The sequence below is a fragment of the Callorhinus ursinus genome, unplaced genomic scaffold (genome assembly GCF_003265705.2).
Source record: "Callorhinus ursinus isolate GAN/ISIS: 27379988/994484 unplaced genomic scaffold, GSC_fseal_2.0 scaffold15, whole genome shotgun sequence".
In the NCBI taxonomy this organism is placed as follows: Eukaryota; Metazoa; Chordata; class Mammalia; order Carnivora; family Otariidae; genus Callorhinus; species Callorhinus ursinus.
Genome location: NW_027397077.1, coordinates 20,191,572 through 20,205,528, shown reverse-complemented (window position 1 = coordinate 20,205,528; position 13,957 = coordinate 20,191,572). Strand labels below are relative to the sequence as shown.

General features: G+C 42.0%; 1 protein-coding gene across 6 annotated transcripts in view; it reads left to right on the top strand.

Annotated features, from left to right (window-relative positions):
* The window catches only part of ADAMTS9 (ADAM metallopeptidase with thrombospondin type 1 motif 9), a 159,590-nt gene that overhangs the window by 42,894 nt on the left and 102,739 nt on the right, over window positions 1–13,957 (top strand). For all 6 annotated transcript variants that reach the window (XM_073901495.1, XM_073901496.1, XM_025885665.2 and 3 more), the window contains 5 exons: window positions 3,250–3,395; window positions 11,369–11,550; window positions 11,645–11,781; window positions 13,438–13,555; window positions 13,807–13,902. In XM_073901495.1, the coding sequence (XP_073757596.1) occupies window positions 3,250–3,395; window positions 11,369–11,550; window positions 11,645–11,781; window positions 13,438–13,555; window positions 13,807–13,902 (679 nt within the window). The remainder of the gene's footprint in view (window positions 1–3,249; window positions 3,396–11,368; window positions 11,551–11,644; window positions 11,782–13,437; window positions 13,556–13,806; window positions 13,903–13,957) is intronic.

Genomic DNA, 13,957 nt, shown 5'->3' with positions numbered 1-13,957 from the left:
CTGCTCCCTCAGTAGTGATCTGTCTTGGGCTGCTGACACAATGTTATTTTGATGAATGACTCTAATTCTCTTTATTTTCTCCATTCTCTTGTTAAGCCCATTAACATTTCATGTTAACCCCATTCGTGAGTCGATGTTTGAAACTCTTGTTTTAAGCCTCCTTGGGACAAAATTAACCGCCAGGTTCCTCTTCCAACCTCCTAAAAGAGATGAGTTTAGGAAAATACCATTTAAATTGTTCTGGACACTTTTAGAAAAGGTTGGCTCTATTTTGGCTTGGACTCCACCAGCTACTTAGTGCTTTGTTATGATGTAGTGGCTATTCCAGTATGTTAAGAATTGTTTGTTGAATTTGCCTGGTAAAATAGATAATCTTGGGAAATAGCTCCCAAACAGCCCTGATTTCCAGCCTCTGTCACTTCAGGCACTTTTCCTCTTCTTCTAAGGTTCTTCTTCTCCTCCTCTTTCTACCCATCAGTGGTCATATCAGTAAGGAATATTTGATTTGCTGACCAGTTTTTAATTAGAAGTATAGGAATTTCTCATTACTTTGTAGAACTTATAAAATGTGTTTCTAGCAGCAAGATTTGAGGGCTGAATCTGAGGGTCATCTTCTATGACCCCAACTGAATATTAACTAGGAGTTTTGTTTAGGTCAGACCCAATTTTAGTAATGTAAGCAAATTGGCTCTTTTCTGACACATAAAGAAACTAGTCCAAAACTAGGCAGGTTATGGACTTGTGGCAGCTCCACAAATCTCAGAGACCCAGGTTCCTAATCTCTTCCTGTACAACTATCATGTGCAAATAGACTTCATCCTCAAGGTCACAGAGTGGCTGCAGCAACTTCAGCCATTAAGTGGGAGTTCCAGGTAGAATGAAGCCAAGGGGCAGGTGATGAAGGGGCAAAAAGACCTTCCCAGGAATATCACCCAATGAAATCTGCTGACATCTCTTTGACCACTCTTATGTGTACAAGAATATGGGGAAATATAGATTCTGTTTCCAAGGATAAAAGAGAGAATGGATATTGGGTGAACAACTTGGGAGTCTCAGCCTCACCTAACCATGTCATTCATCTTGCTTTTATTTTAATTTTTTCTTTGTTTACATGCCAAAATCATTGTCCCCATTTACTCGCAATTGAGAGGCCACACATGTCACAGTGAAGAGTGTACTCTCGAATCAGATTGTCTATGTTTCGGTCTTGACTCTGCCCCTTACTGATGTTTGGCATCAACTTGTCTGTGCCTCCATTTTCTTTTCTGTAGAAATGGGGGTAATAAGAGTACCTATTTCATAGTGTGCTAGGAAGACTAAGTTCATATATATATCTATGCTTAGAACAGTGCCTGACCAATCCTTAGAGCTGTGTGAATATTTGCCATTATCCTACTGACTTTATTTAAGTCAGGTCCCCTATGGGTTCCGCTGTGTACTAGGTGCTTCAGATACATTGTGTCTCGTGTTCTACTCAAGACAACTTTGGCAGGTTGATCTCCATTTTTCAGCTGTGGGAAGAGTCAGGGACTCACCTAGGGTTGCAGAGTTAGTCTGTGGAAGAGCCATGGCTCCCCACCAGACCATTGTCCTGCCAAGCTTTGTCCTTCTAAGGCCTTTGCTGTCCAGTATGGCAGCCAATAGCCACAGGTGTCTAGTGAGCACTTCAAATGTCAGTCTGAACCGAGATGTGCTTACGTGAAAATACACACCAGGTGTTGAAGACCTAGTATGAGAAAAAGAATCTTAAAAAACCCATAATTTTATCTTGATTCTGTACAGAAATAATAATGTTCAGATATTCTGAGCTAAATAAAAGGTATTAAAATTAATTTCCATTTTCTTTTTACTTTTATGTGGCTTTACTTAATGTGGCTTCTAAACATTTAAAAGAAATTTTAAATATGTGGCTTATGGCACGTTCTCATTGGATGGTGGGGCTGTAGACTAAGCTACCTTTCTCATTTATTTTTATGTGCCTATGTTCCAATAAATGTTCACAACCCCTGTAAAGACAAATGTAAGAGGATGTCAGAGAATAATGTCATCACCTCTCCCTCTGCCCACATTTCTTGGGCATGGCGTTGCCCAGGATCTTTGAATACAGAACCTTTTTAAGCCTCAGCCACACAGCCCAGGGAAAGGGATACAGATACTCCAGGAGAATCATTGCAAGAGAGAGGGCGCTGCAAAATAGAAAAAGCGTAATTGCGCTCTCTGATCCTTCACCGAGCCTTCTGTGTGGCTGCCCCTTGAGTTGGGGACCTTCCCCTGCATCTTATGTGCTGTCCACTTTCCCAGCACACTCCCCCCTCCACCCCCGGCTGCTGTGGGCCTCTGCCTCTGCCTGTGCCCTCCCTGCAGATAAATCACGGCCGGCGGCCACCGTCAGCTCCACTTGAGAGATCTGAGCGAGCCGCGGGGCATCACCCTCCTGCGGTCACTGCCTCCACTCTGCCTTTGTCCGCTGCTCAGTGACCTCGGCTTTGTGTCAGGGCCTCACACCCCAACAATGGCAGAGGGTTGAAATGGGCTTCTCGAATCCCTTGTCCTGCTGAGGAGTTTTATTCTGTTTTGTTTTGTCTTAAGCATCATGGCCTTCTTCCTGCTGTAGGCAGGAGAATCTGAAACCATTAGTAACAAAAAAGCCATAAAGTTTAGGGCTCTCTGTAATATGTCCATTTTGCTCTCATCTCATCCTGTGTGCTTTGGTGGAATGAGTTTATAGGAATCATGTAACTTACTTTTTTTTTTTTTCTCTCCCACCTAATTAAAATTGGCTTTTCAAATCCACGGGGAGCATTAAAACATATTTTACCAGGCTCACAATGTCTCTGAGCCTTCTTAATGGAGATTCGCTCTACAAATCCAGGAATTCAGGAATTCGTGTTGGCCCCGTCTACAACCAGTCTGCCCACTTCCTCTCCTCATTTTTCCAAGTAGACTAATTGAGCACTTCGAAGCCGGCCACTGGAGTTAGCCTGACAGCCTGGAGCCAACCACTCATTGGCTGGTTTTATTCAAGCAAGTGGTAAATGAAGACAGGACCTAAAATCTATAAGTACAAGATTAAAATCCCTACTGTTTCCATTATTCATATAGATGATGAAATGGCAGCATTTCAAACCAGCGTATGGTGGGGTTGGGGGGAGGTGGGACATGAAGTATGGTATATACTCAAAAGGACAGCGGGTCCTACGATGTCTCCAGTACCGAGCTCTCCCTCACTGTTCCCCTTATTAAATACAGCACTGCAAGTTTGGATTTTGTGTCCCCAAAGAAATGGAGGCCCCCGTGACTGATGGATCCTGGGGAAGTTGGAGTCACTTTGGAACCTGCTCAAGAACGTGTGGAGGGGGCATCAAAACTGCTGTTCGCGAGTGTAACAGACCGGAGTAAGTCCTAGAACTTCTTGCTGTCATTATTGGGAGAGCACGAGTGGCACATTCCGGAAGGGAATGATTTAGCTGGAGGCAGATGGAGAGCTCTTTCCCAGTTCGAGAGGGAGTGGATTTCTAGGGTTGCTTAGACCGATAATATCCCATCTGTTTCTTCCCAGGCACCGTCTCCTGTAGTCTATTTCCTCCCATGGTCCTTTATTAAAAGTTCTGTCTACCTTCGGGCGCCCGGGTAGCTCAGTCTGTTAAGCGTCTGCCTACGGCTCGGGTCATGATCCCAGGGTCCTGGGATCGAGTCCCACATCAGGCTCCCTGCTCGGCGGTGAGCCTGCTTCCCCCTCTGCCTCTGCCTGTCTCTCCCCCTGCTTGTGCTCTCTCTCTCTCTCTCTCTCTCTGACAAATAAATAAAATCTTAAAAAAAAAAAGAAGTCCCATCTTCCAAACAATAGATGCTGTTGTATCGTTTGGTCTGTTTAATAATTTGATATTCAGGCATATCTCACTGCCTGCTGAGCTTGCTATAGTAGGCTAACAAAGTGAACAGATGGATTTTCTTGAGGAAATTAAGAAATTGGACATTTCTATCCAGATTGTAGGTGTCTTGTTGCCTTTCCAGGTAGCTACTAAAATGCCAAAAAGGGCACAGAGACCGCCCCCCCCCAGGGCAGCATTAGCAGAGCCTAAGTGACTAGGAGCCCCAAGTCAGGAATTAGTTTTGGAATCAAGCTAGATGTTTTACAGGTGAGACACCTAAAGTCCATCCCACGACCAGACAGTGTGCAGATTGGGAGCGTCCTGCTTTTCGGGATAATTCTCATTATATGACTATGGCTGTCTTTACTAGCCTAGCCTTAGTACATGTTCAAAGGAAGTTGATGGGGTTTTTTCCTAGCATCTATCACAGTAGACATGTGTGTTTATAAGGAGATTTAAGAAATCATAATTTTGCCATAAGGAATGACATCAAATTTTGTAAAGATCTAAGGTATAGCAAATCTAAAGGGACAGAAGATAATACGTGATATTATTGCCACTGAATATATATAGGCTGGAGAACCAAGAAGTCTTCATAGAATAGGGATAGATTTTAGATGTAGAAACCAACAACCATATTTAAGACCTAGTTGTTTTGGGATTATGTAAAGTGATTTCATGCACACTACTCATTTATGTTTCACAACCTACATTAGGGGTAGCAGACTGAATTGTAGACCGAAACAAGAGGGTAAAACAGGGAAGTGGGTTGGTACAGTATAATAAGGTTGTCTTGCAGGGTAGTGGAGACTAAGTGCAAGGTGCTACTCAGACCTAGCTGGTTGTTCACAGGTAGGAAAAGGGCCTAGTGTTGACAGAGCTTCCCGTTTTTTTATAAGAAAAAATATGAATCGTGTTAACCAAAAAAGAGCATAGTTTTAGGCCACTGTTGTAGGCCCCGGCCTAATAAATACTCGTTAGTACAAATCACAGATGATGATCTATTTATTTTCATTTATTTTTGCTCACAGTCCAACATTTATCTCACATCCACAGGATATTAGCCTCTACAAAGATAATTAAAGAGCTATAAGACATAGACTCTAGTCTGTAACTATGGGTATAAACACAAAACATTAGATTATTAATAGAGTATTAATAAAGTATTTTGTGGTAGTTGTTTAAATAATAGTATAAACATAGTACATGCCTTCAAAAAATCCAGACACAAAACTATATGATATAAAAAACTTAGGTCATCGTTGTTCCTACCTCCCACCTACTCCCCACGAGGAAATAACGAGGGAAAAATGATTTGATATGTATCACTTTGGGCTTTTAAAAAAGATTTGTCATGCAATATGTAGTATATGAAATAAGTATTCTGTAATGTAAAATAAGGATCATATTACATATACTGTTCCACAACTTGTTTTTTAAAGTCCATTATAAATCCTAGCTGTTTGTATTGTTGAAGCTTTAAAATAAAGCATTTTAAGCTAATAGCAAATATGACACACTTTTTAAAAATTAAAAACTATTTGGTGGCTACCATGAGCCAAATTATTATTATTACAGTGAGCTGTTATTGTCATAAGGATATGGATATTGCCAACAAGTGGACATTTTTGAAATTGTGACCCAAGAATACTTCATTCAAAAGAAGTGTTTGGTCTTTTTTTTTTTTTTTTTTAAGTCTTAGAGCAGTTCTAGAGGTAATGTGGAAAGTGGAGAGAGATAAATCACTCCATAATTGGAATGAGCCAGACAAAGAAAATCACCCAGTGTAAAGATCTCAGCAGGAAAGTATCTTGAGCTTCAAAGTAAAGCAAAGATCCTCACATTCAGAAGTTAGGAACTGATCATTAAAGACTTCAATTAGAGGTCCTGGTCCGTGCTGTTTGCTATGGGAGGTTTTAAAAGAATACAATCCACCTAGTTGAGTGTCAGCACCGACATCATTTCATTAAAGCTCTTCCAAGTTATTTGCTCTTTGGGATGTCCCTGTGAATTGAGGAAGGAGTCTGCCTCAGAAAACTTTAAGTTTACAATGGCAATGGTGGGGAAGTCAGTTTGGCAAGAGAAAGGGACACAGGAAAGGGAAAATCAGATCCAAATCTCAGTTTAAAAGCCTGCGCAGAGAAATTCACGGAGCAGATGGTTCATTATGCAGAACGCAGAAGGGATTGCTTCTGATTCTCAAGGAATTTGAGGGGAGTGGTGGCCCCGTCACTGGCAACCTGCCTTTTCCCAGTTTGAGGAGCCCTTTGAATATAATGTAGAGCCCCATTTTTAGTATCCAAGGTATGTCTCTATTAAGAACGCTGGATTGTTTTTATTTTTTTTTCACAGTATTCATGCAATTCAAGGATGTATTTAGCATCCAGATACTTTATGCAGCATTTTTAGTTTTGTTTTTTTTTTCCCCGGAAAGCATTAAAGCTACAAAAGAGAAGTAGCCTTGCCATATACATGGGACTATGGTGTCTTTGTGAGCAAACTGTAGAAACCAGATGCTTTCTGATTTTGGTCAAATGGTTTTTGATCTCAACCAGTATGTAATGCTACTGATTTGCCATCATGAGAATGGGGCATCATTGTTTTGTCTTTAAATGTTTTATTTGTTTTTGAATCCCATTTATGACCCATGCCCTGTAGATGAGGTGAGCATATGTTCTGATCTGTAAAGACAGTCCGAGTTCACATCTGTTGTCAGGAGAAGTTATTAATAGCTACCCTTTACTTTCTCTAAGTGTCCTGGGTTGGACAATTAATTACATGATCACCCCATCTGTAAGAAACATGTAATACAGTAAAATCTAAAATCAGAACCACCAAAAACATAACTCAGAGTACCAAAACAAGGCCAGCATTGGAACTAGAAGATGCATTATCAGGCCCTTGGGCCCTATCCTTGTTATTTTGTGCTCTACATTGACTCTGAGCTTCTTGGTGGCTAGAACAAAAGTTTATAGAATTTTTACAGGTCCATCAAAAATAAAAAACCATGCCAGTTCTTTGGGAAAGACAAAGCTTTCCCTCTTCTAGTGCTTCTATTTTACTTTTAAATTAGGAGGTATTTAAAAACTAATAAACTCATAGATTTGAGAAAAAGATCGTGAAGTAGATATTTTCCCACTCAGGCTTTCACCATAGTAACTGCTTAATGAAATCTGACCAACAAGGTAATAGACGTGTGTCTATTTCATCATTTGGCTATAAAGAATTGCAAGAAAGTTTTCTTTTTGAGGCGCTGAGTTGGATAAGCTCATTTCAAAATTCAAAAATTGGTTGCTTTGGGAGAGCCATTAACTAATGAATGAATAAAGCTATCCAGGCCTATAGACCACTCCATTTGGAAGGGTCATTAATGATCACAAGGACAGCTCTCTGGCTTATCCCATCTAATCCTTGAAGAGCTTTTCAGCATCCTCGGCAGTTGGCCATCAGACCCTTTCTCAAAACCCTCCACGCACAGGAAACACACTACCTTCTGGGGCTGCCTGTCCTATCATTAGAAATTCCTTCCTTGCGCTAACCCTAATCTGCCTGCTCCAATTCATTTTAAGTACAGACAGAAGTTGAGATTTCTGTTCAAACCCATTTGCAGACCAAAGTTTAGCTTTCCTTGAGGGTGGAATACACCTGTGACGATCTTTGCAAAACTGCCTCTGTAACTTTGGCCATGTAGTATCATGAGTTGTCTTTGTATGTGAATAGGCATGGTTGTGTAATGTGAATAGGCATGGTTGTGTAATGTGTAATGTGTAATGTAAAGACTTGAAAGAAAGATTCAGCTTGGCTGTGCTGAATATAGTTACTTTCATTGTAATTAATCTGGCAGTTTCTGTAAGTCCTTTCCATTCCTACTTGACATGAAGTTTTTTTAAAGGATCTTAATAGTTGGAAAATATGATTAATATTTTAAAGCTGTATTTCCTATAATTTTTATTATTTGTCTACATGGAAAAAAATACTCCTACCCAGCTAAATTATTAAACTATAACACGAATTTTTTCCATGCTGAAAGGTAAGTTCATTTGACTATAGCCTTCCCCGTTACACGGTCCTTACAAATCAGGGAGAGATGCTTTGGGATAAAAGAAAAGCCATATATTTTGAAAGGGCAAATTTGTGTTTATTAATAAAGTATAATCTGTTTTACATAAAAAGCAAGTAAAGTCACAGAAGGAGTCTTGATACGGTAAGAAGCCTATCTCAAGAAAGGCAGCACAGGAAAGACGCCAGATCTTAAGCTTTGGGTCAGGGAGACCTACGCTGGTCTGCCAGCCAGCAGTTCTCACTTAATGAGCATGTCACCTGGGCAGGTTACTCAACATTTCTGAACCCCATTAACAAACATTCAGAAACAAGGCTGCCACTACCTACCTCACAGCATGGCTGGGCACAGTCATACAAAGTGGCATGGGGCCTTGTACACAGGAGTGGCTCAGGGGTGGACACACCTTTACTATAAAGGAATATTTTTCCATAAAATACTCAGTAAATATTTTAGACTTGCGGATCATAGGATCTCTGACCCAACTCTTCAACCTTGCCCATATAGTGGGAAACGTACGCGGGCAACATGGAATGAGAGGGTGTGGCTATATGCCAATGAAACCTTATTTATGGACACTGAAATTTGAATTTCATCTAATTCTTAGGTGTCTCAAAATATGTGTTTTATTTTTTCTTAATTTTTTAAAATGTAAAAACCATTGTTACCTCCCAGCCATGTAAGAACAGGCAGGAGGCAGGGTTTGGTCCACAGGCTGGAGTTGGCAGGCCCTTGTAATAGCTACACATTTACTGTGTGTCAGGCCTTATTCTGGTGCTTTGAATGGATTAACCCAGCTGACCCTCACTCATCCCGATGAAGTAGATCTTAGCATTGTCTCCCTTTTACAGATGGGGAAATTGAGTCTTAGATTCAGCTACTTGCCTAAGATTGCACCATTATTAAGAGGCAGGCCTGGGATTCAAACCCTCCGTTTCCAGAGTCCCTATCGATGACCCTCCACAATATTGTCTCTCACATGGAGTGTTTTCTGTGTGTCGTTTATTAAAAATGCCATTTATAAAAGGAAAAAGGAAGTCACTAAATGCTATTTGCCACTTGATAGTGGGCAAAAGCAAGCCAAGGTGGAAATCGTTGCCATCCAAAGGGAAGCTGCCTCTGAGTATTTATGATTCGCAGCCCAAGGAACTGCTGCATTTGGGCAATTTCAGGAGTGAGTTAAGACTTCTTGTATAAGAGAGCCAAAAGGGAAAAATCAACTGTTGAGAATTTAATTTCAAAAAGAAAGAAAAATGAGTTACTTTCAGGCAATAAATAAGTGATTGATCCTCCATCGTTAGTTGGGCCCTTTAGAAAGAGTCCACAAAGATCATTTCAATCTGAGGAAAAATTGAAGGAGGTCTTCCTTGTAGCACATTTAAGGCAAGTTTCACTTGAACAGGTATATGGGCCTGATCTATTATTCACATGTAATCTGTGATATTTTATGCATGAGACTAGGGTGTCTTGGTACTTAGAGAAGAACTTAGAATCCAGGACACCAAGGCTCTATCTCTAAATGGCACCAAAAAAGAAAAAACAAAAAACAAAAAACTCTGGACCATCGTTCCTGGATAATGTAGCAAGAGAGCACAGGGAAAGAAAGAACCTGGGAAACTTGGAATTCTAGTCCTATCTCTGCTCGTTTATTAGCTCTGTGGACCATGACAAAGTACTTGACTTCTCTGAACCTCCTGTCCCTTGGTATAAAAGTACCACATCTGCCTTACCCTTGGACAAAATATGAGTGTGGTTTAGCAAGTTGAGTGCACAATGCAGCTATAAAACACATGGGCTTAGTTGTGTTTCATAAAGAAACAATCAGACAGATAGTGGGAGGTTACGTGTCATTTTGTATCCCTAGATACAGTTTTCTTCGTGATAACAGTATTTATCAGACCGCTTACTAAGCTTCTCAGATCCATAATGAGCTTTTCAGGTGCACAGTACCATGTCTGTCTCCAGTGTGCAGGATGGAGCTCAGAGAGACCAGGTGGCAGACACAGAGGTGTCCAGTGTGTAGCTACAAGGCCCATGTTCTTGCCTTTGTCTACACATCTTTGATCTAGGGAGCACATTGCAACAGTATCACAACCAGTGCCCTGTCCTGAGCCTTGGGCACTCTGCAGAAGTATTGAGACCTGCCCCATATCTTAGCGCAAATTCGGTACTCAAAACAAACTGTTCAATTGGATCAGATTAGATTGGGACATATTGCTGACATATTAACATAGTAGCTAACATTTTCAGCATCTACTGTGTGTGCTCATTTTAGAAAAGGGGCAACTGATGTTCAGGGAGGCTGAGAACTTCATCTAAGGCCACACAAGGAGGATAGAGTTGAGACTGGAACCCAGCTCCAGCTCCAGAGCCTTCTCTATTCTGCTGGACTGGCTCTTGTTCTGTACTTTATGGACATGGATATATGTTCCATTCCTGCAAGTCCTGGTTTCACAAAACGAAACAAAACAAAAAAGACCACTTTGCATGGTCCCAGTGACTCTGAAAGATTCATTTTAAAGAAGAAAAGTGGAAAACTTTCTTTCAGAGATGTCCTAGGGTAACTGTGAAACCCGAGCTGCTCCAGCCCTGGGTGGGTGAGCCCAACTTCCTCTGATTCTGTGATCTTCCCGTTTCCATGATGAATTTGGCAAGCTGTGGACTGCTAGGAGAGGTGTCATATAATTGACTCGCTGGGTCCCATCTGGAAAATACATGTACATTTGAATTTCCTCTAATTGCATGCTGAGATGGAATTTGTACTGTGAGGCTGGGCAAGCTTACTATGTCCTCTCCTCACACAAAAGTTAATGAAACCAGTATGCTCCTCATGCTTCTCCTATTAGGTTAGTCAAAATATGGGAATGTTCCTTTTACTCCATCTCATTTGTAAAACAAAACAAAGAAAAACAATGGTTGTGAGGGGGGAGAGAGAGAGAGAGAGAGAGGGAGGGAGAAATTGAATGGCAGTAGAATAGCACAAGTGTGAGGCCGGTCCCAAGTGAGAATATCATGTTACAAAAAGTAGACGGGGAGCATTCCAACTACTCCTCCGTACCTTTTACCTTCCATGTTTTGAAAACCAGAGGACTGGATTTTCGGGAGAAAGAGGACAGATCCATGCCTGATAGATCCCAGGTTTTGTATTTCAAACTCTAACATTCCATCCTCAAGACAGCCTTACTCGGTGGCGCCTTCCCATTTTTACAGACGGAGATGCGAAGCCTTGTGGGGGTGAAGTGACTTGCCCAAAGTCATATACTTAATGGTGTGAAGTCAGAATGCAAATGCAGATTGCAGACCTTTGTGCTGTCCTCTGTCGTCAGCCACTTCAGACTCGCTTACCCTAGAAGACAGGAAGCCACAGAGGAGAGAGTGATGTAGGGAGAAATGCCTTGTTAGCCAGTGTGTGTGTTCTTTCCCTTTCTTTCCTCAGGCCGAGAAATGGTGGGAAGTACTGTGTAGGGCGTAGAATGAAGTTCAAATCCTGCAACACAGAGCCGTGTCTCAAGCAGAAGCGAGATTTCCGAGACGAACAGTGTGCTCACTTTGACGGCAAACATTTCAACATCAATGGTCTGCTTCCCAATGTGCGCTGGGTCCCCAAGTACAGTGGCAGTAAGTGCATCCAGGGAGGCGTCCGAGGATGGTGGGCAGGCTGGCGCGGGTTGCGGGCCCAAAAGTCACACTGCGGCGTGTTTTTCCTCTCTAGTTCTGATGAAGGACCGTTGCAAGTTGTTCTGCAGGGTGGCCGGTAACACGGCCTACTATCAACTGCGAGACAGGGTAGTCGATGGGACTCCGTGCGGCCAGGACACCAGCGATATCTGTGTCCAAGGCCTCTGCCGGGTAAGTCCCCGGTGCGTTTCCTTCACTGTGTGGTCCTGCTGCCACGCTGTGGTTTGTGGCTTCCTTGCTAGAACCAGCGGCGGCTAAAGTCTGTGCACTGTCTCCTGGGAAGTGGTTTTCAAAGTGTGTTTCCCAGCAATGGCATCACCTGATGCTGATGCCCAAATTTGAGAACCAGTGTCCTGCATTTTTCTCACATTCTCAAGCTCTGTGAGGGTCTGCACAAAACCTCCCTGTGAAAATTTATTATAATAATTCGTGCATACACACCCTCCTTTACTGTAATGTTGGTGCTTAAGGTTAAACCCAAATACTTCCATACAGCAAGTTTTTTAGATTCAGTAGTTCTGCTCCGGGAAGATGTCTAGAGGCATCAGACTCTAGTCGGGCCTCCGTCGGATTTCTCATTCTGATCTCAAGCATGAAAGCTTCTACCCGAGACATAGCTGTTAATCCCTCTCAGAAGGGAAATCGAGAAACTTCTGGCTGATAGTAAAGTATCTGTGCAGTGATTTCTAAGAGGGCTTGATACCATTTCCCCGCTCTCACCTATCAGAAAACATTCTTAATGTCGCCCATCTTTGAGGTAATTTATTTGATCCCTGCATGTGGTCCAGGAAAATGGGAATCCTAGTCAGTAGGATTTGATGGAAGGGGCTCCTGAGAGCTTCACCCACTTTCCGACACATGACTACAGCGCACATTTCCTTGTCAGTCCATTCGTAGCAGAACATTGAGCTTCTCTTCAAAGGCTAGTTCATACAAATGAGCAGCGTGGACAAGAATGTGAACTCTGTCCTGGTGTTCTGGTCATTGCTCCGTGTCCTTCGCAGACCTCCGTCAACACTGCTGCATTGCGTTAAGATGTGGAGAAATTCCAGAGGCCACTTGGAGCCTCAGGCTTTACACTGGCAGCCTGGAGGCATGCTTTGTCCTCCATTCATAGCCAGTATTTAAACATAGGGGATTTCACATAAAATCCAATTTTCCAGTTTCTCTTGAAAGATTGAGAAATGTCAACATGGGGCTCCTATTTCTGCATGGCGACGGGAGCCTAGAGTGGACAGAGGTTGCTCCCTTCAGATGGGATGTCAGCTCTTTAATTGGATACAGCGCCCCCCCACCACCACTCCTCTATTTTTTTTTTCATTCCTGAGCAGTTCTTCTCATTTGTCCCACTTATTTGTAGACTTAGATGTCGCAAGCTTGATTTTTTTTTTTTTAAGATTTTATTTTCAAGTCATCTCCACACCCAACATGGGACTCAAACTTACGGCCCCGAGATCAAGAGTCATACGCTCTACCAACTGAGCCAGCCAAGGTGCCCCCATACTTCTCAAACTTTAATCTGTAGATGAAGAGATAAGGATCTTGCTAATACGCCAGAGACACACCCAGTGGATCTGCGTGGAGCCCGAGATTGTGCATTCCTGACAGCATCAGAGATGCTTATGGCTGCCCATCTAAGGACCACATTTTCTGTACCAGGGCTATAGATAATTTGAGTTCTCAACCCTTGCAACTTTAAAGAGACTTACTTGTCATGTTTGAATGCATAATTCAAAGAAACATGCTAATTGCCATGTCATATTTTTTTATAATTTTTGTGATTTTATAATACTTACCATTTATTTCAAATGTTTCTTTTTTTAAAAGCAAGCTGGATGTGATCACATTTTAAATTCCAAAGCCCGGAGAGATAAATGTGGAGTTTGTGGTGGCGATAATTCTTCGTGCAAAACAGTGGCAGGAACATTTAATACAGTACATTATGGTAAGAGTCTGTTCCTAAAGAACCATGAGAGGGAAAATGGTCAAAGTTTAAAAGTTGTTAACCACAGGTAATAGGTCAAAGTATTCGTGTCAAGCATAAAATCAGTCTTGTTAAGGTACATGACCCATCTGGCTAGGAGACATTTAGTAGCCGGAATTGGATTATATTCCTTTGTTGCCCACCTTTTAGTCCATATTCAGAGAAACTGAACTCTGTTGTGGAATACTGAACTGTGGCTAAATTCTTTGCAGGTTACAATACTGTGGTCCGAATCCCAGCAGGTGCTACCAATATCGACGTGAGGCAGCACAGTTTCTCAGGGAAATCAGAGGATGATAACTACTTGGGTAAGACAGCACGTCCCCTGCCAGTGGTGGGAACTCTACTTCCCTGGAGCTCTTA